General features: G+C 41.2%; 1 protein-coding gene across 3 annotated transcripts in view; it reads right to left on the bottom strand.

Moving 5' to 3' along the window:
* The window catches only part of LOC108046168 (semaphorin-2A), a 50,209-nt gene extending 30,456 nt beyond the window's left edge, over positions 1 to 19,753 (bottom strand). For all 3 annotated transcript variants that reach the window (XR_006417436.1, XR_006417438.1, XM_044457417.1), the window contains exons 1-2: positions 19,558 to 19,753; positions 5,660 to 6,238 (exon numbers count right to left, since the gene is read on the bottom strand). Coding sequence is in view for 1 of the 3 variants with exons in the window: in XM_044457417.1 (XP_044313352.1) it covers positions 5,660 to 5,852 (193 nt within the window). In the remaining 2 variants the exon portion in view is untranslated. The remainder of the gene's footprint in view (positions 1 to 5,659; positions 6,239 to 19,557) is intronic.
* Between the last annotated feature and the right edge of the window lie 1,083 nt (positions 19,754 to 20,836).

The following is a 20,836-nucleotide window of genomic DNA, read 5'->3' as shown; positions in this document are numbered from 1 at the left end:
TAAACCAATTTAACTTTTGCAATATGCTGGCCAGCAACCCCCGGGAAACCCCCGCAATACCCAGCCCCCAAAAACTTTCCCTGCCTTATGCTTTCGGTCAAAATAGTTTGGTGTCCACTCTAAAAATCCAGCACAGGCGAACTCGTGCAGCGGGTCTTCCCCCAATTTCACGCTATTCCATATATAAATTCCGAAAAAAGGGGAACTCAAACAACCACCACTACTACGCATATGCTCGAGGGTCAGACCATAACTTTAATATATTTCACAACGAATTATTTCTGACGGACACACACCATCATCCCCTTTTCTCTTAATGAATGAACATATTTCGGCTGTTCATATTGTTCCTTGGCTGCCGTTGCCTTTGTTGTTATCCTTGCGGTTGGTGTGTCTAAATACGAGCAGATAATTGAAATCGAGTGTAAATAAGTGCACCTTGAGGTGTCTGTGTGTGTACAGTGCGTAACGGAAGTGTATGGCAGGCGGTGCGAGTGAACGTTAAGTGCTATTCCTGGAGATCAAAGTTTGCAATTTATGTCTAGTTTTAATGATTATTTATGTTTATGATATCCCGGAATGGGCAAAAGTTTTGAGAAGAATGTTTGTAATGGCCATAACTAATGAGTGAAGTAAGTGTGGCACTCCTTTCGAGGTTAAAATTCATTATTTGTCTTTACAGGAAGGGTATGCTGCTTTGTTTGAGCCAATGGCACTTACATAAATAAGAAACATGTTATGATAATAAAAATAAATCATATTTCTGTTTGCACATTACATGTTATATAAATCAGATTATGTTTCTTGTGTTTCCATTGCTGATATTTCTTCATTTAAGTCCCCAATAATTCGTGCTTTTTAAGCACCAATCTCGCTTATGTTAATGTTTAAAGAGTTTAATTAAAAACACACGGGCCGACAACAATAGCTGCGTGATATTGTCAGGTCTGGTGTTGTGGCCATTGGGTTTTCGCCGTCATGTGTCAGCTTCAGCAGCAGCAGCAGCAGCAGCAGTTGCAGCTGCAACAGCAACATCGGTCACAGCAGCAACATGCGTGCTGCTGCTGCTTCCTGCAACAAAAGCCGCAACGGTCATGTAAAGTTAATTAAATCAAGCGACATGTGTTTTAAATAAATTGAATAAACTCGGCATTAACATAAAATGAAATTAATTTTAATAGGCTTGCCGTAAGTTGTTAAGCCAAAACTATAAACAAGTTGCCATTGTCATTCGAACGGTTCCAAAGAAAAGTTAAAAGACCAAAGTTTTAATGCCTGTTTTTTTGGGGTTAATGTGTACAAGTATAGCATCATTATGTTAACGAATTTATGTCAAAAGCCACACACACAAACACACACACAAAGAGTCGAAGGGAAATTGGAATGGAAAACGTAAACTTTTATAATCAAATTTAGTGGCGCAGACATTTCTGGCTTAATTAATTTGTCGTCATTAACTTGAGCCGAATTGCGAGTGGCTGTGAAACGTGAGGAGAGCTGGCCGGAAAAGTCCTCAAGAAGGCGCATCCCTAGCTCCTCTCTTTTGCGGTCGAGGAGCCCTATCCTTGGAGGTGTCGATAGACACACAAACACACATAGTCTGGCTTTTGTTTGTAGGCAACAAGAAACCGCAGCTCGTGTGGGTGTAAGTGTATTTATATCCTGGTATCATGGCATCGCTGTATCTTTGTATCTCGGGCTGCCGCATCTGATACTTGGGAAGGTCGTCGCTATGCTCTCGCTTTTTGCATTAAGATAAATTACACACACTGTGTGTGTCAAACAAGCATTTGTACTTGCGGCGAAGCGAGCTGAATTATGGCACTCTGAGTTGCACTTACAGTTGGCTAATGAATCCGTAGGCCAGAAAACCGGGTCAATGCGATTGTAAATTATGGCTTAGTCGGCTTTGGATTTGGCCCAAAACCAGGTGAATCTGCCCCGGCTGCTATTTGTGGCGGAAACACACACATGAAAGGGAACGCAGGGCCGTATTGATTTTCTTAAATTCCGCCCGTAGACATCATCCCCCACATTGCGTATACGCCCTGTTAGCAATACATTGATTGTGCTTGCGTGTGTGCTTTTCGTTTGCTTTTGGGCAATTGTACCTTTGACTTGACTTCAATTGTGTGAATTTGTTGATGGACTTATGAAATGCCGGGTAAAAGGAATCCTGCCAAAAGTTTCAGTCACCCTCGCACCCCCGCTGCTCCTCCTTTGGCGTTTACAGCTGAAAATTGCTGCTTAATTGCTGAGCTGGGTTGGCTAATTTAGCCGACGATGGCTGCCCACAGCTCGGAGTACTTCCACCTGCTGGTCGAACGTAAAAGTTTCCTCGTTTTCGAAAAAAACGTTGGAAAAAAACAAGAAAGGAAAGCTAACTTCGGGCGGAGCCGAAGTTGATATACCCTTGCAGAATACTCTGTAAATTATATTCTCCAAAATTATTCATATGATGCATTCTTAATACTCATAAAAAATCCCAACTTCCTAACTTTAAAAACACCAAAGTTATGACATTTCCAATCGTTCAGTTATATGGCAGCTATAGGATATAATCGGCCGATCCTTATGAAATTTGGTAGGTCGGATTGGCTGGCCAAATATAACACCCATAGAAAATGCCGACTTCCTAACTTTACAAACACCAAAGTTATGGCATTTCCGATCAATCAGTTATATGGCAGCTATAGGATATAGTCGGCCGATCCTTATGAAATTCGGCATGTCGGATTGATTAGCCAAATATAAAACCCATAGAAAATCCCAACATTCTAACTTTACAAACACCAAAGTTATGGCATTTCCGATCAATCAGTTATATGGAAGCTATAGGATATAGTCGGCCGATCCTTATGAAATTCGGCATGTCGGATTGATTAGCCAAATACAAAACCCATAGAAAATCCCAACTTCCTAACTTTACAAACACCAAAGTTATGGCATTTCCGATCGTTCAGTTATATGGCAGCTATAGGATATAGTCGGCCGATCCCGGCCGTTCCGACTTATATACTGCGTGCAAAGGAAAGAAGGGTGTGTGCAAAGTTTCAATTCGATATCTTTAAAACTGAGAGACTAGTTCGCGTAGAAACAGACAGACGGACAGACAGACGGACAGACAGACGGACAGACGGACAGACGGACAGACGGACAGACGGACATGGCTATATCAACTCAGGAGGTGATCCTGATCAAGAATATATATACTTTATAGGGTCGGAGATGTCTCCTTCACTGCGTTGCACACTTTTGACCAAAATTATAATACCCTCTGCAAGGGTATAAAAACAAGGAGAAACAACAAACTTTTGTCGGCTGCCAGCGCTAAATGCTCGAAATTCTTTAAGTTTACGAGAGGAATGAACATTTGTGAGCAGTTTTCATTTTGCTGCTTTACAGCTTTCCCCCCCGCGGCCATTTTCCTGTTTTCCCGCTTTCCCGTTTTTTGCGTTGTTTTTTGGCCCTGCGTGCGTGAGGGAAATAAGGAGCCAAGTTTTTTGTGTGTGTGCCTTTGCACCCCTTTTGCGCTGTTTCTATTTACGCAATGTCCGCAACTTTGGACCAAAGCCAGGTGGATATTGAGGTTGCGGCTGGGGTTTTTCTGGGGGTCATTCCAGCGGGGGGGCGCTAATATTCGCCATTAAACTTTTGCTTGTTTTTCTTTAATTAACAACGCAAACATCTGATATGCTATCCCAACGCTTTTCGCCTCGTACTTTCCTTTTCGTTTTTCCCTTTTTCTTTTTGTTGTCTGGTTTTTGTTGCTTACTTTGGCCACTCGCGAAACCTTTATGAAGTTGAAAGTATCCCTCCTTCGCTTTTTTCGGGTCGCCGGGAAAGTTTGAGCGCTTAAAACTCGTTTCTGTTTACATTTTTGCGGCCGGAAAATCCCTCCCCAGATTGCAGTAATTGTAAAGAGGAGAAATCTTTTGCGTAAACCCAAATTGTTTATTTAAATAAAAATGCTAAATAAAGGCGCATTTTCACACATAATAGCCCCAGCTAGTCATAATTTCTCATGAGCATTAAAAAGTTTTGCATTACAGCTTCGGATAGTATTTCCCGCACTTTGTTGGTTAAAGCGGATTACCTACTCACATTCATCCGATATGCGAAATGAGTTTTAATTATTCAGCGACAGCTCAGTAAAACGGGAATCTGTGTTGAGCTTAGCTCGGCTTTAGTCCATAAAAAGTCCACTTGAAAACTAATTAAACACTAATAGTTGAGGCAAGGCAAAAAAAAAGAGGAGCTTGGGTAAAATAAAACACATCTTAAGTGGCGGAAGTGACGGTCAAGTTGAAGGGGGAGGGGTGGGGGTGGTTGGGGGGAGTGAGAGGTCCTGCCATTGAACAAACAACAAAACGAAGACCGTGCAGTCGGGCAAAAGTTTTTAATTTTGTTCGAGCACACTGGCGGAAAAGTAAAGTACAAGGAAGCACAGGCTGCTGCGCGCGAATGAGTCTATAAGTTCCGCAGAACCCCCGCATTTTCCGTTCCCCTCCCCGCCCCCGAAAAACCCTATCCGATTCACACAATACGGAAGAGAAATGTCTTGCCGATGAAATAAAACAATGGCAAAACAATAGCAATGCGAACGAGTTCTGGGTGCCAAATGGCCAGAGAGTCGGGTGAAAAAGGATAACAGACGTCGCCGACGGAAGTGGAGCGAAATGGCAAATCAAGAAAAGTAGAAGGAGTCGTGGGCGGCAAATCCTCTTAAAGTGAAAATTATTCCTTTTGGCCATAAAAAGGGAAACCCCGCACACACACACCCACATCTATTTCGGCTTCTTGGCATTCGCGGCTATGTAAGCTGTTGACTTATTTCCCAAACTTCGATCCCGGCCCTCAGCCCATTGTTGTGAATAGTTTTGTATGCCGGGGCTTAGCTGGCCGGGAATGCGAGGCCCAACAAAATGGAGAAAACGTTTAGGCTCTTCTATTTGTATTTCGCATTTCCCCATGTTTCGGCACTAAGAGAGAATATCTTATTTCAAGGGCGAAACATTTCTTGAAATATGGTGTTAAAGTTTCCAAATAAAAATGTAAGTTTGTAAGAACTAGAACCCATATTCTTTAAAGCCAATATTTTTGCTATGACTTAAAATTTTAAAAATACATATTATTTTAAACTCAATAAAGCTCATCGATGAATCAAGTTTGAAAATTCTAGACTTCTTTGTGTTGATATCTCAAAAGTTTTCTGTCTTAAAATTATAAAAACATAACTCTGACTATTGTAAGTCAAAGAATAATACCCCTTCTTGTATAAAAAGGTATTGGGTACTATAATTGCTTAGTTTTGTAAACCATTTATACAATAAGAATTTTGTAATCAATCCTACTGTTTTTTTTAACCTAAATGGATCTAAAATTGATAAGTAAGACTTGACTAGTAAAATCACAAATGTTAGAAAGCAGTTAACACTGAGTTTTCCAAATTAACAAACCACATAGAATGAACTTCACTTTTCTTGTAAGACTCCTTCCGAACTTAGCACCTTTTTTCTCAGTGCAGTGCCTAGTCAAACTAAATTTACTTGCTGCATAAACCCTCCCTAATCCGGCCACAAATTAGTCGGGACTGGCTGGCCACTCACTTACCTTGACTGCGGGAAACTCTGGGATGAAATACACTGGAGGGACTTACCTTTGTGGTGGCGCAGATGATGGCCGGCAGATGAGCCCGTGCAGCAGGGCGGCTCGTAATATAAGTTCCAGGTGTTCTCATAGTCCGCCCGGGCGTATTCCACGTGGATGGCTTGGGCGACCAGGACGAGGAGCAGAGCTGTGAGGCTGCTGGGGCGATTGAGGAGCCGATTGAGGTTCCCCGGGGCACACATGTTGCCTGCCTGCCTTTTGGCCTGGCTTAAGTCCGCGCTAAAGTATTTGTTTATTTTGATGGCGCAGTTTTAGTCACTGATTTGTTTCTGGCGTTGTTCACTAGTTCACTAATTGAGCAATCTTTTACTTGGCATTGAGCGATCTTTTATTTTGTTTTTGGGGAACAGCGCGATCAGTCCCGTCACACACACATGTTCCTTCGTTTCCGTTTCCGTTCTCGGTTGCGCACTCGTTTCCGTTTCCGCTTCCGCTTTCCCTCTTCACTGTGGCGCGCACTTCGCGAGCAGCAGACACGAACTGAAGGCTTTCGCAACGAGGAAGTGTGTTAAATAAACACACTCGTTTTGGCTCCGCTCGTCTCGCTTCGGAAATGGTCGGTGAAAACCTGAAAGAGCGACAGAATTCGAGAGCGCATTATTAGTTGGGAAAATGACGCCGGCGCAGTGGGAAAAGTCCCCCATGCGATGAGTGGATTTCCCAGTAATGTTTGTGTTTATGCCAAGTGTATTGAACTCATTTGCAACGGGCAATGTGCAACGTGCAACGTGCAACGCGTGCAGCGGAGTCTGCAGCGGCAACATTTTCAAGGGTAAATGCAGCAGACACTTTCGAGCTGAAGTGCACACAAAACACCCACTCCCGCCCACCTCCACAGCTACCCCCCCCCCCCTTGGAAAAACTGGACAGCCCAAAGCGAGAGCAGACGGCTAGACGAGTGAAGGGTTTTGCAGATGGAAGGGGGCAGGGGATGCGGGCAGGGAAAACGGAAAAACGGCAACGGGAATATAACAGAGAATCGGGGCTTTGAGCCTAGCAGACGCCTGCACTTAAAGTATTCTCGTGCATTATTATTTATGCATATGCCTGTAGTTATGTGTGTGTGTGTGTGTCTGGGAAATTCTCTTCTTTTTTTTCAATGCTCCGCATCGCGCAGCGTCGCGTGTTTCAATTTGCAATGCAACATTGTATGCTGCAAAAAAGTTCTCTAAAGCCAGACATAAGTCACTCAGACAGGCCCCGCGGGGGCGAGAGCGGGAGGGGGTAGAGGGGGTAGGGGCCGGTCGGCCAGACATAGTCGAGCCCAAAGACAATTAGGCATTGTGTGAGTGTGCGGTAACCTTCAGACAGTCGGCTCTTTCGAATGTCTTGCAGCTTACTTCTCCTGTCCCTGCTGTTTGACTTGGAAGCTCTGGTCGAGACCAAAAATAGGAGTCACCAGTCACGAGGAGCAGGAGTTGGAAGCCAGAACTCTGGTCAGTTCTGGCGACGGGAAAGTTTTCAGGAATTTTTGGAGACTTTTGTTTGACAGGCTAGTCCAGCTGCACTGCGGAAAAAGGCCTGGATTAACTGAGAACAAATATTGATTGGGAACGGAAACGATGAAGCCTTGCCTTAATTAGTTTTCCAACTATTAAATATCGTCATTAATATTAGTTAAAAGCAGTTTCTAATAAACGACGATTGTTTATTCTGAAACCAATTAGAGATTCCCTTAGCCCTATCTTAATAATTCATTTTAGTAAGATGTTATTACTAATCAAAGCTTACTGCTGTGTTTAATTGAATCTCAGTTTTTAATGTTTTATTTACATAAAACAAGAACTAGAAATTTGTCCTTAAAATAATTTAATATTGATATTGTGATAGCTTATTGAAAATTTAATATTTATGGGATCAACTATCAATATTCTTTTATTGTGTTTGCTATAAAAAGTCAGTATTTATTTAGCTTTTTCTTTTCAAAGCCTCCATTTTTCTCAGCGTGCTTCCTGAATACTTGGCCCTAATGCCATATGGCTTCAATGTCCAATGCAGCCCTTAAAGAAACGGGCCAAGAAGCCGGCACCCACACACCTGTCGTGGCCAACAAAACGAGCTCCACAATTGCCTTATAAATGCCCTCAAACTTCGACTAAGCCCAACGAAAAACTTTGATTAATGTCCGCTTAAAGAGGAACCAAATACGTGGAAAAAACCTCAACAGAAAAGAAGAGAAAACAGCAGCAGGAAAGAAAGCCAAGCAGCCGGGCAGGAAAAACAACGACAAAACTTTTCATAACTTAAAGCCAGAAAAAGGGAGATGGGGGAGTAGGTCTAAACGGCGTGCAGCCAGCGGCTTCTTAGCCAAAGCGCAGCACAAAAACTTGTGCAATCAAGACGGGTTAGCAGGGGGAGCTGGAGAGGGGGTGAGGGGGGATAGAAGGACGGCAAAAGGTTCAAGGCGCCGCACAACAATGTCAAGGACCCGCTGGCAGGACGAAGGAATCACAGCGCGAAAGCGTTAAAAAAGCGAATTGTAAAACAAGCAGCAAACAAACGAGCAACATTCGCTCAGGGCTGGTACAACACCACCCCCTTTTCTGCCCCTTAAGCTTTCCCCTTCTCCCCTCCCCACTCCCCTTTTCCACACACAAAGTAGCCACACGATCCCAAACAAACTCCCCCCTTAAAGTTGGTTAATAGAAAATGTAATTCGATGCATTTAATGTTGGCAACGGTTGCCGAATGGAAATCAGTCTATGGCAACCGGTGTGGGGGGCATGCCCCAAGTTGCCCCATCATTTTCCAGCTCAAAATTGGCAGGCACTGTCTTTTGTCTATTTTTATGAGTTCGCATTGCATCCTGGCAAAGTCCTGGGCACTCGTTCATGTTTGAGTTGCTTACCTAATCCCTGCAAACAAGTTAAAAACGTTGTAAAACAAACAACAGTACAAAAGTGGGTGGGTTCACGAATTTGTGGGTTGGGTGATGCATACTTTTTCGGGGTTACAATTGGAATGGATCTACAGTCGAAGTTCGCTAAGTTACATTTTTCGCAATTTTCGCAAAATTGTGTGGCAATAGCGTTTAATGGCTAAACTTCACAGACTTTTCTTAAGACGTCTCATGAACGTAATTTTTAAAGTAAGCTCAAAATAAACTTCGTTGAAGAAAATTCTAAATGTAGAAGTTTTTAGTGGACAAAAAATTCAGTAATTCAAATCTTTAACCAGAAAACATTAAAGGGCTGTTTAAACATATTCCCTAAAATTGGCGAATTCAAATGTAACTTGCTTTTTGTTGGTTATTTAATAAGATTGAATCTTATGACTCATTATTTTCATAAACTGAAAGCGTTCTTTGTCCCATTAAATGCCATACCAGCAATATTCTCGAAAGAAAAACCGCTCTTAGCGACATTTAGTTGTTCGAGCTATGGAAGTTTGACTGTTTGAAGTTTGGGAGTGGGTGGAAACGAAGCGATTTTGACTGACATCGAGTGCCATGAGAAATACAAACAATCAAGCCGGGGCAGACAGTTGCATTCCCTCAGCCACCAGCCACCGGCCACCCTTCCACCCCGCCACCCACTTTTCCACCCCTGCACCAAGTTTTCCAACCCCACCAACCCCTTGGGTAACCTCAGCAACCTGCGGAGCGTGCCGCAGCAATGAAAACGAAGCGACAGCAATGCTAATAGAAATTAAGCGAAAGTTTGTGGGGTGAAGCGGGGGAGGCAGAGAGGAGAAGGGTCGGTCGTCATTCCCACCCACCCACTGCAACCACCTGCACCACCACCCCACCGAAGGTCGCCTGTGCAACGCTTGCTTTCATTTCGTTTAGCTGCCTTTTATTTGCGACTATTTACATTTGCTTTTATTAATCATAAAAAAAGCGAAGCGACGGAAGAACGAGAAGAATATTTTGCTGAAATTGCCAAAAACGTTGACGCGGCTCGTGACCTCCGCCCGGTTGCCACCCCACCCCACCCCCCTGCCCACTTTGTACTTCCTCCTGATTCTGGCTTAGTATCCTGGCCTGTGCTGCACGAAAGTGCAATTTGATTTTAATGGCGGCAAAATGTTGAATTCTAGTCGCATAGCCAGACAGACGTAGAAGCCCAACCCCCTCTCCCCTCCCCGGTCCATTCCACCATATCCCCTTAGCTGTTGCTTCCTGCCTGCAATCAGGAGCCATTTGTGTTTGTCGTTGATCCTCCTGGTGCAAGGCTCACGCACGTGCACTGAGCAAAAAAGATGGTGGGATTAAAAAACCAAATTTTGGATTTATTCTAGCTTAAACTTTTTTTAATGAGAAACATTTGCATAGCAGAAAATAAGATTATTTGTGTTAAGGCTATTCTTAACAATAATAAAAATAATAATTAATATAAGTAGGTACATATACAACATTTTTAATAATTAACGGCTTAATGGTATAAACACAATAACTACTTTTAATAATGTAAAAGGAAATAACAGTCACAAAGACTAAAACATCAAAGTTTTTCCCCACCTGATTGACTTCAGACCCCTATTTCTTATTAATTCCTCTCACCAGAACAATCTTAAGCATCACATTTCTCTCAGTGTAGACACACACATGGACACTCTCCCCATGGAGTGTCGTCTGCCTGGTTCCGTTTTGCATTTTGATTGTTTTTTATGAGTGAGTGTGAGTGTGTGTCGCCTGGAGTACGTGCGTGCATTTGTTTGTTTGTTTGTTTGCGCCGAATGTTTGGTCGAGAACTGAGGCAAACAACCGCTCGTCACTGTCATTAACGTCATTGTGGCTCCGGTCAGGAGCAGTATCCACCAAGCCACGCCCCCCACCGCCCCAACCATGTCCCTGATGTCCTGTGTCTGGCAATCGAACGCCGAACGCGTCTACTAGTTTAAATTATTCAAATGACATTCTTCCACTGACTGTGCCTGTACACTCTTCCCCTAATTACATTTGACCAAGGTTTAGTTCAAGGTGGAGTTGGAAAAGAGCCATGAAAACTATCAATTATTCATTTATTTTCATTTAATTGACTGAAATTTCAGGCCACACTCTACGACACACGCACAAATGCCATTTGCATTTTGTCCTCCTTTTTTTCAGGACACGCCTTCGAAAGAAATTTATTGCCAAGCATTGACCTTTGCTTTAGGAAAATAAATATAAATTCACCAACTCTATTGAATTCTACTTTTTAAGGATGTAAAATGTACAAGAAAAACATCTTAATCTGGATTTTATGAACGGCAAGCATTTACAAATATATTTTATAAATATAAAAAAAGTTACTAAAAATATTTAAAGGAATTCTCATTTACTTATTTAAGTTGTATTTAAAGGCCTTTTAAAAGTACAAGTTACATTATAATAAAATTTAAAAGAAACTATGTTTCTATTAATAGTTTTTTCTTCACTCAAAAAGGTTTATAAATATTATTAAGTAATAAGCATTTTATTGAATCCCGGTTCAACCCATTTCAGCCCACTGTCCAAGGAAAAATATTAAGAGTGAGGTGCTGGAGTGAGCCTTCCGCTTTTGTTTGCTGATGCTTGCAGAAAGTCAAGTCGGGGTTGGACCTGCCTGACTGTTGGAGAGTCCTTGATAAGGGTTTCCCAACGGCACGCACACAACCCACCGACCGTCGACCACCCACCACCCACCACCCCCTCAACCCTGCCATGGTCCACAATGCAATGCTGTGTGCATGGGCTTAACTCTAGTTTATTTGTTAATGGTTTATTTATTAATTCCTGCGGATTATCACATCAGACAGACATTGCCAACGGCGACGAGATAAGGCACGAATGGACAACGGAAATCCATATGCCATTTAGTCGAAGGAGGGTGAAATGGCGGCGGGAAATGCTTATCGGTCTGCAGCTAATTCACGCCCCCACAGAATCTTGAGCAAATTGCAAATTGCAAATTTGTGTTGAACACTTTGCCTCGTGTATTAATAATGGATAAAGCGCAGATTTGGCTGGCGAAATAGTTTCCAAACGTATACTTTATCCTCTTAAAAGTGCCAGAAACATGCGTAGACAATTTCCTTGAGCGCGAGAGAGTGGGTGGGCCGGAAATTTGAAAATTTTCAACCAACTTCGAAAGGGAAAACTGCAAGGGGATTTTCAGCAGTGCGTTTGACAGGCTGTGAGTGTTCAGGCGTGTGTGAACTTCCGCACATGCACACTCGCACACACACACACACACACTCGTCCAGGCACTCATTCAAGGAGAAACAAATTTTCCCAAAAATATATATATACGGCAAATTCCCAGCAATTAGTAAATAAAATGTTTCAACTAAAATTTTACCAACCCCAAAATTCACAAAGGCCAAGGGAAGCGAGTGAAAATTGAGAAAGATTCGAATTTTTGGAGTTGGGGTTGCCGAAAAACCTTTTAAAGTATTCAATAACATGAAAATGCCAACCCTGCTCCACAAATAAACCCCGCCACTTTCATTTTAACCTGATGGACGTGACAACAAATTGAATTTCTCACGCCTTCAGATTCGGTTGCTACAATTTTTTGTTCGGTATTTTTAAACTCGATATGAACTCAACCCAACCGCCTGCCCCTTAAAAGCATATAAATGTCATCAAGTTCATTTTAGGCAAAAGGTTATCGTTGGAATGTCATAAAAAGACGAGATATCCTAGAACTCGATTTCGGTGAGCGCATCGAATTTCCAGGACTGTGTTTAATCTTGAAATGGTTGGAATTTTGATTATTTAAACTCTGTCCCCAGCCATAATCATCAAAATAAAGCCACTTAGCCTATGCCCCTTTCCCCCAAGCCCATAAAAAACAAAATTGAATGTCAAATTCATACTCCGGTTGAAATTCAAATTCAGACTGAGTCTGACATTGAAATTTGCATATGCCATTGGCGGTGCTTACGTGTTTTGTTTGCTCTTTGTTTCTGTTTTTCCCCCAGCCCCGCCCCCCGAAAATTGTTATGGGGGTTGGGGGGGGGGCGGTGGAAAAGCGTGGCGGCCTTTGAAGTGTGCCAGCATGGCGCTTAGCTGCTGATAATCCTTTTTAAATAAATTTGTTGGCACAAATCGTTATGCCAGCCCACTCAGAGGGGGGCTTCAAAAACGCACCTTTTCTGGTTTTATTTTTTTGCAACCCCCTTTTCATATCTGCACTGCGTTTTGTAGCTTCCTCCGACTCGTTTTCTATGTTTTGCTAAGCATGTTAATACACAGGAAATTAAACACTTATGCGGAAGTCATAGAAAAGGCAACTTCCACATATATGCACTGTGAAAAAAGGATTTTATATTGCGTATGTCGCTGAATTATGAATGAAATTGCATATATCTAATATAGACTTAAAAGAAGATTTGAAGTTTATTTCTAAGTTTAACATATGTTCACTTTATACCTTTAGGTTCCTGCAAGTGACTTAAAAGTTCTTCAGATTTTTGTGCCATGCAATATTTAAGAAGGCAAGAAATTATTTTACTTTTGCAAATAAAAATCAAAAGAGGCCTTTATGAAAAATACAACCAATTTGTAGATAATAATCCTGCTGGAATTTTTCCTCAATGTAAGCAAACGTATGCAACCCGGGCATTAAGTGGAATTTGAAAAGCGTCTGAGCATTCAATTACGCACAGGACAATGGAGCAATGGGGCCAAGGTAACATCGACCTTATGACGGCATGTAGAACTACAACGGCGATGTTAATGATAATCACAAGGAGGTTGTGATGATGAGGATGATGTCGAGGATGATGTCTGCGCTGATGTACATGTAGCACCCTTAATAGACACCCCCAAACACATTAACACACAGCCGACAGAGTTGGAAAAGCGGGAAACAAAAAACCCACAAAGCTGAAGCATGAACAAAATTTCATTTAGTTTGCACTAACACGCTGTCAACAAAAGGGGGCGGGAAAATGGGGGGCGGGGCAAGCTGTGTTTTCCCTTGCCGGCGAACTTAAGCGATTTTGCATTTCATTACGGCTTCCCTTTTTTCTGCGGTAAGCTCTCTCTCTTTCGCAGCAAAAGCAGCAGCAGCAGCAACAGCAAAACAGAGCAGACAAAAACTGAAGATAAACACAAATACATAATCCAGGAGGGCACACAAAAAGGGTTAGCAGTGGGCGGGGGACATCCCCCAATTTCCCAAATCCCATAGCCACTATCCGTTCTCCTTCAGCCAAATCTGTTTTGTTGGTAACGGCTTGAGTTACTTAAATACTTTGTGCGGCGCATTCGAGCGCAAAATGAGGCACGGATTGACCCCCACAGGATTGTGTTATAAGATAATTGCTTAAAAGGATGAAATCCTTGCAGGAGTGGGGCCACTCTCCACGGGGAAACACACCAGTACGAGTCCCATAAAGATGGACAGGCAGCGTAGCGGATGTATGTACTGCGGGGACTCCTGATTGCCGACGGAGTAAAGTTTCATTAAATCGTAAATTGCCATAATTCAACGATTTACATTAGCCGCTCTTTAAAATCAGGGATAAGAGCGTCGTGGAAGGGGTGACGTGGAACGCAGGCCAACAGCCAGACATCGATTAAATTGCGCAACAGAATGAAGCAATAAACATTTAGAGGGCTCAGGACCCAGGACGAAGCGAACTCGAGCCAGGACCAAAGCCAGAGCACACGACAAAAGCAGAAAAATTATAGCAGTATGTGTGTGCCACTCAGTGGAGTACACTGGACCAAAAATAAAAGTGATTCAATTAAAATAAAAAAGTCATATTTGAAATCAAACTTCAAGCTACGGTTTCGATTCGGTCTTGTTAATATGGCATTAAATATTTTCTTAAGAATTAGAATTTGTGACGTATTTTCATAAGGTAATCTGTCTAATTCTCATCTAATTATTTTACGAATTTGTTTAAATTCCCAAAATAATAAAAGACTTCTACTTGGACTTTTAAGAAGAGTTCGTTTGTGTCGTTATTTAAAAACAAAGATGTATTTCCTTTACATATCTTATATTTTCCTTTAAATTACCAATTGGTAAAGCTATAATAAATTAGACCAAAGATACCTTAATTTCTTTTGCTTATATTATACATTTATAAACTGAAAAATAATATCTTATAATATACTTATATGCTTTTGTTTCATAATATATGACTAAAAACAATTCAATAAAATATCTTCAAAATGTAGCCCTTCAAAAATGTTTTCTAACTTCCCTTAAACTTTGTTTAAATATGATTTTTCCGAGTGCCTTGTTTGTGTGAATATTTGCCAGTGGGTTAAACGTGTGCACATCGACATCCGCATCAAATGGCCAAGCGACGTTTAGCAGTCGATAAAGTCATTCAGTGCAGCACGTGAATGCCGGCTAAGTTATGCATGTGTGCGTGTGTGTTGGCCTTTTGCCGTTTTGCCCCTCTTTTGGCTCATTTTACGCTTTTGTGATAAAGTAATCAGCTGATGCCGTCGGCCAAAGTCCAGAGAGCGATAGCCATCGATGGATGATGTCAACTGGGGGCCACGACACTGACCGTCGGTAACCGCAAAATGTTTATTGATTATTTGCGACACTCACACACACACACACACACACAATCGCTCAATCGGATGCGAATTGCATTTTATGCGGTTAAATATTGATGAAAATTGTATGCAAACTTTTCGAATTTATTTACCAAACAAATAGAAAGGACAAAAAATATGTGTAAAATAAATCAAGCCCGGAACCAGTCATGCCGAATTGGCCAAAACAAAACCGAATTCAGTAAATACCAAATCAAAATAGTTCGGCCAAAACAAATAGGGACATCAAACGAGGTTGGGCCGCCGCCCTCCAAAAAAGCTTCTCTCTGGACAGCTAGGCGTCTAGACGGGATTGCATTTCGGCCATGGCCAATAAAGCAAATGCGAACAACACTCGTCCTACACTAAAAATTAACAACGGCGACGACACGTTCTGGCCAAATCAAAAAAAAAAAAATGCCACAAAAATGGGAAAAAGTGAGAGGGCAAAAGGCATAAACCAAAAGACAGACAACTGACAGACGGCCAAATGGAATAAGAAATGGCAATGAAAGTAATAAAAGTCCCGAATGAAAGAACACGGGAAAAAAGGGTAGAGCGGGAAACGGTGTGGCCATGAATGAAAATCGGAAAATGCTAAGCAAACATACACACACAAAAAAGGCATAACTCTGTATGTGTGTGTGTGTGTGTGTGAACAGGTTGTGCAGTGAAATAAAAACGCAACAATGCGCAATCATCATTATCGTTAAAAGAGGCGCTTACAGAACTAGACAAATTGCCACTTTAGAGAGCCAGGATCCCGGACTGGACCAGGCCAAAAGCCAAAAGGCTCAAAGCGGCAACGACAACGGCAACAACATGAGCAACACTTGCAGATGCCACGGCGGCAACATGGCAACATCAAGAGCAACAAGAGCGGAAGTTGGCGGCCACATCGTGCCGAGCGGAGGACCAAGCAACCGTCTATAATGACCTCTGGGCAAATGGGCCAACACGCACACTCACACACACCGCACACACACACACACTGGCACCGACCCCGTATAAAAACCAAAATGGCGCACATTAGAGACCCTCGGCGCACAGAAGTATGCTACGCTTGGCCATTTCAGGCAATGTTGGCTAACCGAAAACGACCAAAGAGCAAAAGAGCAACAAGCCAGCTCACAAACAGAAAACAAAAAAAAAATAGAAACACGAACAAAAAAATAACACTCATAATCAACTGCCGTCGACTGAACAATGAATAGAATCAAACAAACCCAAATAGAAGCCGAGTTCAGCAGCCACATCAACACAAGAGCAAGTTCAAGGTTCGGCGTCTCATTGCTGGGCTTTTGTTTAGCCATCAGAATAGCATAGGCTGGCACTTTTTTTTTGGCCTTAATTATAGACACGCACACGAGCACACCCAACCACAAAAATGAAGGGAACAATTATGTTGGGTTCTGCACAGCAGCAACAGTCTAGCGCAGCAGAAACATGAACCTTAGATTTGTTGTAGTGCACGACAAAAAAATTTATAAAATCTCATTTTACCGCGGATAACAAGCCACTCTTGTGGGATAAAAAATAAATACATTTGTTCAAAAACTTAAAAATATTCTATAACGTGTTCCCATAATTATTTACAAGTTTAACATTACCATTGTCTTAATATTTCGGAAAGAAATAAAATTAAATTTTACAATAAAGCATTTGTATTTTAAATTTTTTAAAAGGAAAAAATATTTTTTAAGTTCTAGATTTAGTGATACTAGGATTACAAGATTTAAGTAAACTGTTAGGTTATTTTTTAAGACAAAAATAATTCGTTTTAATGATTCATTAAATATTTTAGGTTTTAGAATTGGATGTGCTATTTGCCAAGTGTTTAGAAAAGTGGAAACCATTAAAATGTTAAAAAAACGGTATGTTCAGTAAAAGGTTTTTTGCACATTTAGTTTTTAGATGAGGAGAAACATTCTTTCTCTGTACGGCTACTCGGTAATTTGCAGGCATCTAAATGCTTTTCAAGAGCTCTCATTAATAGGAGGGTTAGACCCTACCCCTATCCCTTTGACCCTTCTTAACAGCTCTGATTGCTGCTGCTACTGCTCATGCAATGGCGACAGCAATTATTGTTACAATTAAAAAACCATTAGGCGTAATTTGGTTACTTCTTGTAGCTCCTTTTTCTCGACCATGTTGTGTACGAGTATTTGTTTGATTTGGCCACACGACACTTCCGTTGGGAAGTCGGCGGAAAACGCAATGAAAACATTAATTTGCCGCCTAAGAATCAATAAGGAAAAGTGCGCAAAGAGAGCCAAGGATAACTAATCCCCTGGCTTAGGTATTTACCCTCGATTTCAAATATTCATGGTAATAACGCAGAAATTGCTTAATTCCATTTAATAAGCTGAAAATGTCTCTCTCTGCTGCAATTGATTGTGTACACACGGTGTGTAATTTACTGGCCCCTCGCTTTTACTTGGGGAATGTAACCAACTTTGAACTTAACTATTTATGAAATTGAACTTTGGTTCCCATTAGCGCATAATTTCCTCAGTCCCGGGCCCAAAGGGAAGTTCGAAACGATTGCTGAAAACGCTTTTCCTCTTTTATTTTCCTTTTTCGACTTTTTCCTTCAATTTTTTTTTGTGTTGTAACACACATGCAACATGCCACGAAGCAGAATGGCCGCAAAGTGATGGGCCTAGGCTGCCATTGATTGGCAGCTGTCTCACATGGCACCCGCTCCCCTAATCCCGACCACGCCCCCTTTTATGCCACCAGCTGAGTGTCAAAGGCGCTTAAACGCTTTGAGCATGCCGGCCACCTCTTTCTTCCCCGCTCCTTCTTATTTTTTGTTGGCCAAATTTTTCTGCCTTTTTTTTTTGCTCTGGCCAATCTTCTCAGGTTCTTTTGTGCCGCGCGAATGCGGAGCGAAACTGGCTGAAACGCTTTTTGTGCCTTTGCATTTAATACTCTAACTGTCTGCGGGAAAATGGCATCGCGTTTTTTGGGGCCCTTGTAATTAAAGTGCATTAAGCTGTTGTCTACTGCAGACTATTTCATGAATTTCTTTGGTCACCTGTAGCCAGGAAACCCCTGAGAATTTTCGCAATTGTTAAACGATTTTTACCCAAAAACCTATTATTTTTTTTTGGAAAACATAAGGAGAAAAATTCGTTCAAAAATTACAACGTATGAATAGTTTGTAAGCCCCTGCCCATAAATAATTTGTAATTAACACTAATGTTAAATACATTACAAACAATTATACAAAAATTAATATAATCTAAAGATTTTTTCTTCTTACAAACAAATCTTATGACTGTTAGTTAAATTGCCATAAGATTTGATACACTTATTGTTAGTATCCGAATGGAGAAGATTAAATAAATAAATAGCAAAGCAATTTCAAAAAAAAAAAATAATAAAATAATAATATTTTGTGCTTATTTGTTTATATAAAATCACCTTTTAAACAAATACATACAAGAAATCAAATATTAAACACGATTTTCCAGATCCTTAACCATTGTAATCATCTTAATGTTCTTATACAAACTTGTTCAAGTTGTAAACAAATTTATTTCAGTTATAATTATTTTTAATATTTTTTCACACGAACAAAAATAAACTTCGGTATGAAGTAGGTGCTGATCATGCCAAATACCTCACCATTCATAAAATCAACTGAACTTAATAGGTTTTTGCACATATTTAGCTTTTCCAACGCGTAAGCAAATATAAGGGCATTTAACTTGCGACTCGCTGCACTTTTTCTTAACCCTATGGTGCGGTTCTGGGCTCATAATCACCAAAAAACAGACAGAGGGTCGGAGTGCTTTTGAAGTTCTTACTGTTCGCATTGTTGTTGCTATCGGGCGGCCAAGGGGGGTATGCAGAGGAGTGGCAGAGGGGTGGCAATAGAGTGGGGTGCAGAGGGGGCAAGGGCATGCGAAACAACCTCGACATGCGATGCAATCGCCAGCGCTTTTTTCGACCACCTTTTGTGTCTTGGTAGCGTTTTTTTTCGGAGCCGCGAGTTGCAGGTCGCGAATTGCAAGTTGCGACCAGGTGGCTACTGTTACGGCCAAGATATTGCACACTTTGCTCAGAAAAAAGCGAGAGAATTCCGCTTAGAGCTGTTCTAAGTGGCAATAACAATTTGGCCGTTTGCATTTGCAATTTATGCGCTGAATGGGCCAAAGTTGGCTGCACAAATGCAAATGGCAACTGATGGCCAAAAATAACTCCTTTGTCTCCGTTTTTCTCTGCACTTTTTTTGTTGCCGCTTTAAGCCAGGAGAGAGAACGGGTTGCAAACAAGTTGGAATCAACTGGTCAGCGAGGGTAATGCAAAGTGAAACACGCTTGGCAGGTAGCGCTCAGGTGGGATTCTGATTGGATTCGGATTGGAGAACGTTGCACAGACTCCGCGTTCGAGATTTGTATATTCACCTCACTGGAAACTGAGTCCCCCGATGATGAGTCGTTGCACTTATCACCCAAGTTTCGGTTTATATTTATTCGTTTTTGTACTTGTTTCTTTCTTGGCACTGCTCACAACTATTCACGAGTTTTCAACTGGGCTTCTGGCTGCGCTTTTCCGCTTTTCCTCATTCCCGTTCACCATCCGCAAAGAATAACCGTTCGAGTCGCGATTTAAAGACAAACTGAACAAGCTGTCGCTGTTGCTTCGCGGCCGAAGTTTTCGCCCCATCTTCGGCTTTTGGCTCGGGCCCGCTCTCATTCGTTTCACTTGACATTCGCTTCAGGTCGGCAAAAACGAGTTTCAAGCTGGCAATGCCAAGCAAACTGTTACTGGGAACACATTCAGGACTTACCGGCTTTTTTAACAGTTTGTTTTGCTGTTGAGTTTACAGGTTTGCTCTGTGAGGACAGCCTACAAAATGTTAGGAGAAAAGTTAACTAAAAGGAAACACAAGTTATTTAACTTTTAGTTAGTTTAGTGTTTCCTTAAATTTTGTATTAAATAAATTATCTTATTAAAGAATATTAAGTTTATTTATTATATTTAATGCATACCAAATATAAAGAAGACTTCAAATTAACAAAAACAACTACTCTCGGAGAATAAAAATGGAAATGACCTAAAATTGAAGGACTAATTACCTAAAAAAGACGATTCATTTTATGAAAACTAGTTAATTTATATAGGAACTAGTTTGTTATTGCTAATGTTTAATTCTTTACTTGGACCTAATACATTTTTATCAGTGTACTTACCATCGTTTATGTCATCAGTTATGTTGTTTTGACAGCATTGATCCATTCAAGTAAACATATGCTATATTTATCCTTTTAAACGTGCATAAAATGTATTTTATGTAAATCACTATTCATTATATTAAAATCAATCAAATTTGTACACAATATGCATAGTACAAAGCTTAACCTCAACTGCACACCGTCTTAATTAGTTCAGGTTAATAATAGAAAATGTAAGCCCAAAAGGACATTTCTCTAACACATTTCTTGGCTTTTATAGAACTTTCACTTAATTGCCATAAATTAGAAGTGCCAATACGTGTTGCATTAAAATTTCAGATCTATTTGGTGAGCAGCCAATCAAGCGATTAACCACAGATTGCGCGGCGGGGGAGTAAAATCGCTTGGAATTAGGGCATGTGGAATAATTTATGCTCGAATTAATAATGGCACGTAGCCAATCATTTGAATGCGATTTAATTAATTTCCCATGCCGACCTTCACCTGG

This window comes from Drosophila rhopaloa, unplaced genomic scaffold (genome assembly GCF_018152115.1).
Source record: "Drosophila rhopaloa isolate 14029-0021.01 unplaced genomic scaffold, ASM1815211v1 contig_115, whole genome shotgun sequence".
NCBI lineage: Eukaryota > Metazoa > Arthropoda > Insecta > Diptera > Drosophilidae > Drosophila > Drosophila rhopaloa.
The sequence above is the reverse complement of the archived record's forward strand: the minus strand, read 5'-3'. Positions and strand labels throughout refer to the sequence as shown.